General features: G+C 46.7%; 1 protein-coding gene across 1 annotated transcript in view; it reads right to left on the bottom strand.

Moving 5' to 3' along the window:
- The window catches only part of LOC308169559 (uncharacterized protein), a gene marked incomplete at both ends in the record, with an annotated part of 14342 nt that extends 8383 nt beyond the window's left edge, over positions 1–5959 (bottom strand). The window contains 2 exons of the mRNA XM_080544241.1: positions 5040–5113; positions 5543–5959. Of these exons, the coding sequence (XP_080400367.1) occupies positions 5040–5113; positions 5543–5959 (491 nt within the window). The remainder of the gene's footprint in view (positions 1–5039; positions 5114–5542) is intronic.

The raw sequence follows: 5959 nt of genomic DNA, 5'->3' as shown, positions 1-5959 counted from the left end.
AGACACAGTGCTGGGGGGTAGTAGGTGTCTCAGGAGACACAGTGCTGGGGGGAAGCAGGTGTCTCAGGAGACACAGTGCTGGGGGGTAGTAGATGTCTCAGGAGACACAGTGCTGGGGGGAAGCAGGTGTCTCAGGAGACACAGTGCTGGGGGGTAGTAGATGTCTCAGGAGACACAGTGCTGGGGGGTAGTAGATGTCTCAGGAGACACAGTACAGGGGGTAGTAGATGTCTCAGGAGGGACAGTACAGGGGGTAGGAGATGTCTCAGGAGACACAGTACAGGGGGGTAGTAGATGTCTCAGGAGACACAGTGCTGGGGGGTAGTAGATGTCTCAGGAGACACAGTGCTGGGGGGTAGTAGATGTCTCAGGAGACACAGTGCTGGGGGGTAGTAGATGTCTCAGGAGGGACAGTGCTGGGGGGTAGTAGATGTCTCAGGAGACACAGTGCTGGGGGGTAGTAGATGTCTTAGGAGACACAGTGCTGGGGGGTAGTAGATGTCTCAAGAGGAGCAGTTACGGTGTAGCCTGAAGAGATGGAGGTCTTCAGTCTCCGGTGGAGGATGGGTAGTGACTCTGCAGTTCTGACAGCCGTGGGAAGCTCATTCCACCAGCGGGGAGCCAGTGTTGTGAAGAGACGTGACCGGGCAGCGTGACTGCCGTGTTGGCGTAGAGGTGGTGGGGCCAATCATATGACACACACACTGATGATGTCATATGACACACCCACTGACGACCTCACGGTTCTAGTTTTCGGTTCCCGCTCGAGAACCACTATTTTCTGGTTCCCCCTGCGAACCAAATTTTCAGGTTCTGAGCCATTTTTTTTCCGGTCTGAACGCACGGCCGGTTCTGGAACTGGAACCCACACGGAGCCTTGCCGGTGTCGAAGACTAACACACAAACACACAGAGAGACACACACACACACACACACACACACAAACAAACAGAGAGACACACACACACAAACACACAGAGAGACACACACACACAAACACACAGAGAGACACACACACACACACAGACACACACACACACCTCGGTGTTTCAGTGACTCACTGTATAGTTCGGGTGTCCTCTTTCTTCGGGTGTATCTCCACGACAGGCAGCCTCCTCTGCCCCGCCGCCTTCTGTCCATCACTCCTCAGTCCATCCCTCTTCTGTCCATCCCTCCTCAGTCCATCCCTCCTCTGTCCATCACTCTTCTGTCCATCACACTTCTGTCCATCACTCTTCTGTTCTTCTGTTTCCTTGCTTTCTAATTTCTCATCCTCTGTTTCCTTGCTTTCTAATTTCTCATCCTCTGTTTCCTTGCTTTCTAATTTCTCATCCTCTGTTTCCTTGCTTTCTAATTTCTCATCCTCTGTTTCCTTGCTTTCTAATTTCCCATCCTCTGTTTCCTTGCTTTCTAATTTCTCATCCTCTGTTTCCTTGCTTTCTAGTTTCTTGCTTTCCACTTTCTTGTCTTCACATTTTTTGCTTTCCTCCTTCTTGTCACTTTCTACCAACTTTTCTTCAGGTGTATTTCTATCAGTCTTCTTTCCCTCTGCTTTCAGGCTTCCTCCACCCTTCTTCTGTGGTGCTTTAATATCAACCTTCTCCTGTGGTGTCTTAATATCACCCTTCTTCTGTGGTGTCTTAATCTCACCCTTCTTCTGTGGTGTCTTAATATCACCCTTCTTCTGTGGTGCTTTAATATCAACCTTCTTCTGTGGTGCTTTAATATCACCCTTCTTCTGTGGTGCTTTAATATCACCCTTCTCCTGTGGTGCTTTAATATCACCCTTCTTCTGTGGTGTCTTAATCTCACCCTTCTCCTGTGGTGTCTTAATATCACCCTTCTTCTGTGGTGTCTTAATATCACCCTTCTTCTGTGGTGCTTTAATATCACCCTTCTCCTGTGGTGTCTTAATATCACCCTTCTTCTGTGGTGTCTTAATATCACCCTTCTTCTGTGGTGTCTTAATCTCACCCTTCTCCTGTGGTGTCTTAATATCACCCTTCTTCTGTGGTGTCTTAATATCACCCTTCTTCTGTGGTGTCTTAATATCACCCTTCTTCTGTGGTGCTTTAATATCACCCTTCTCCTGTGGTGTCTTAATATCACCCTTCTTCTGTGGTGTCTTAATATCACCCTTCTCCTGTGGTGTCTTAATATCACCCTTCTTCTGTGGTGTCTTAATATCACCCTTCTTCTGTGGTGCTTTAATATCACCCTTCTTCTGTGGTGTCTTAATATCACCCTTCTTCTGTGGTGTCTTAATATCACCCTTCTTCTGTGGTGCTTTAATATCACCCTTCTTCTGTGGTGTCTTAATATCACCCTTCTCCTGTGGTGCTTTAATATCACCCTTCTTCTGTTGTGTCTTAATATCACCCTTCTTCTGTGGTGTCTTAATATCACCCTTCTCCTGTGGTGCTTTAATATCACCCTTCTTCTGTGGTGCTTTAATATCACCCTTCTTCTGTGGTGTCTTAATATCACCCTTCTTCTGTGGTGTCTTAATATCACCCTTCTCCTGTGGTGTCTTAATATCACCCTTCTTCTGTGGTGTCTTAATATCACCCTTCTTCTGTGGTGTCTTAATATCACCCTTCTTCTGTGGTGTCTTAATATCACCCTTCTCCTGTGGTGCTTTAATATCACCCTTCTTCTGTGGTGTCTTAATATCACCCTTCTCCTGTGGTGTCTTAATATCACTCTTCTCCTGTGGTGCTTTAATATCACCCTTCTTCTGTGGTGTCTTAATATCACCCTTCTCCTGTGGTGTCTTAATATCACCCTTCTTCTGTGGTGTCTTAATATCACTCTTCTCCTGTGGTGCGTTCTTCTTCAGGGTGGTTTTCTTATCATCAGTTTTCTTCTTGCTGGGCGTCTTCCTGTCTTCCCTCTCCTGTCTCCTCTTCTCTCTGTCAGTCTTCTTTCCACCGGGGCCAGTCTTCCTGAGAAGAGAGGATTACATCATCCCTCTATCATCCTAGGTCATTACTAGTTCATACTATTCTAATACATCCTTTAGAAAACTGTGTCGGTCTCTCAGGACTTGTATTAGAGTGGTTTAAATCTTATCTAGCTGGTAGACATTTCTCTGTTGTCCTGGGAGACTCTGTTTCTGATAATGTTGACATGTGGGGTCCCTCAGGGGTCTGTTCTGGGTCCCTTGCTCTTCTCCCTGTACATGATCCCATTAGGTGGAATCATCAGAAAACATGGTGTAAATGTTCATAGTTATGCTGATGATACTCAGCTGTACATATCAGTATTGCCTGATAATTCACATGCACTCAGCTCGCTGGAGAATTGTCAACGAGATATAAAACTTTGGATGTCCCAAAACTAAATCAGGACAAAACTGAGATTCTTGTCATTGGACCAAAACCACTAAAAGACAAATTGTTGAATACCATGGGAACCTTGCTTTCAAACTGCAAACATGAAGCTAAGAATCTAGGTGTGATTATAGATTCGGACTTAAGCTTTGAGCCTCACATCAAAACTATCACTAGAAAGGGTTTTATGAATGAATGAATGGTCTTTATTGTAATTGATATAGTACAGGTACCAAACAACGAAATTTGGGAGGGGGGGCTCCCCTGGTGCTAGGAAAGAAAACTAAAAACAAGAAGGGAAAAGAGCTGGTTTACATAAATAAAGGCTATGTACACTGTCCACTATACTATACTATACAAATAAACACTGTGCTGTACTCTATGCTATGCTATACCTATTCTAACATTTCCTATCTCTGAACCTTATGTACCCGAGGGTTGTCATATTGCACATAGTGTTATTGCACATTCATTTAAAGTGTCGCAGTTTGCAGGTTTGAAATGTTCACAGTTGTGTTTCAGTATTGCACTTGATTTCAATCTAGTAGCTGCCATCAAATGTCTAGATTGTCCAGGGCCTAGAACCTAGGTCTTTGCTGTGTTCAGGGCCTGAATGGCCCTGGGGTAGAAGCTGAGCTTCAGTCTGTTTGTCCTTGCGAACATGGTCCTGAACCGCCTGTCCGAGGGCAGCCGAGCAAAGTGTTCGTTCCCAGGGTGGGATGGGTCTCTGGAGATCTTGGAGGCCTTATCATCTATATTGCAGAGTTATTTTCTCAAGCTGATGCAGAAGTGTTAATGCATGCTTTTGTTATTACACGTTTGGACTATTGTAACAGTCTCCTTTCTGGTCTTCTGAAGAAAGCTATTGGCCAGCTGCAATTAGTCCAAAATGCAGCAGCGAGAGTTTTAACCAAAACAAGCAGACGAGCTCATATAACTCCTGTTTTAGAGACTCTACACTGGCTTCCTGTTAAGTGCAGAATAGATTTCAAGATCATTCTGCTTGTTTATAAAGCTCTCACTGGCACAGCACCAGAATATTTGAAAGACCTTCTGCTAGCATATCAGCCCAATAGAGCTCTCAGGTCTTCTGCTAGCATATCAGCCCAATAGAGCTCTCAGGTCTTCTGCTAGCATATCAGCCCGATAGAGCTCTCAGGTCTTCTGCTAGCATATCAGCCCAATAGAGCTCTCAGGTCTTCTGCTAGCATATCAGCCCGATAGAGCTCTCAGGTCTTCTGCTAGCATAGCAGCCCAATAGAGCTCTCAGGTCTTCTGCTAGCATATCAGCCCAATAGAGCTCTCAGGTCTTCTGCTAGCATATCAGCCCAATAGAGCTCTCAGGTCTTCTGCTAGCATATCAGCCCAATAGAGCTCTCAGGTCTTCTGACGCTGGTTTTCTCTGTGTACCACATGTACAAAAGAAGAGATTTGGTGAGGCTGCATTCTCATTTTATGCTCCAGATTGTGTCTCACTGCCAGTTTACATTAGGGATGCAACCTCAGCACATATGTTCAAGTCAAGACTAAAAACCCATCTTTTTAATATTGCCTTTAAATTACTAAATAATTACATTAAGATTATATAATGATTAAAGCACTTTGAGCTGCAACGTTTGCAGGAAAAGCGCTATACAAATAAAAGTTATTATTATTACATCATCCCTTTATCATCCTGTGTGTGTGTGTGTGTGTGTGTGTGTGTACCTGGTGTTCATAGTGAGGAGACCCTGTAGAGACCTGAGGACGCTGGCTCTCCTGATGGCCAGGCGACGCTGCTTCTACACACACACACACACACAGACACACACACACACACACACACACACACACACACACGTTAAGAATGTTTGGTTGGTTGGACATCGAGGGGGAGGAGAGCAGAGAGGAGAGGGAGGTAGAGGGGAGGAGAGGAGGGAGGTAGAGGGGGAGGTGGAGGAGGAGGAGGAAGAGGGGAGGAAGAGGGGAGGAGAGGAGGGAGGTAGAGGGGGTGGAGGAGAGCGAGGGGGAGGAAGAGGGAAGGAGAGGAGGGGGTAGAGGAGGGGGTAGAGGAGGAGGAAGAGGGGGAGATGGAGGAGGAGGAAGAGGGGGAGGAGAGGAGGGAGGTAGAGGGGGAGGTGGAGGGGGAGAGGAGGGAGAGGAGGGTGAGGGAGAGGAATAGGGGGAGGAGAGGAGGAGGTCGAGGGGGAGGAGGAAAGAGAGGAAGTTACCTCCTCATCCTGCGCAGAGCTGCTCTCCTTGGCTGTGTTCACCTCTGACTCCTTCCTCTCATCCCCCTCTTCTCCCAGCTTCCTGTCCTCCGCTGGGCCTCCCTTCTCTCCCTCTATGACATCCTCCTCTTTCTCTACCTCTATGACATCCTCCTCTTTCTCTCCCTCTATGACATCCTCCTCTTTCTCTACCTCTATGGCATCCTCCTCTTTCTCTCCCTCTATGACATCCTCCTCTTTCTCTCCCTCTATGACATCCTCCTCTTTCTCTCCCTCTATGACATCCTCCTCTTTCTCTCCCTCTATGACATCCTCCTCTTTCTCTCCCTCTATGACATCCTCCTCTTTCTTCTTTTCATCCACAGGGCCATCCTGTTTCTTCTTCTTGCTCCCCTCCTCCTCCGCCTCCTCCTCCAT

The sequence above is a fragment of the Nansenia antarctica genome, assembly GCF_963989245.1.
Source record: "Nansenia antarctica genome assembly, chromosome: 13".
Lineage (NCBI taxonomy): Eukaryota > Metazoa > Chordata > Actinopteri > Argentiniformes > Microstomatidae > Nansenia > Nansenia antarctica.
This window is presented reverse-complemented; position numbering and strand designations above follow the sequence as displayed.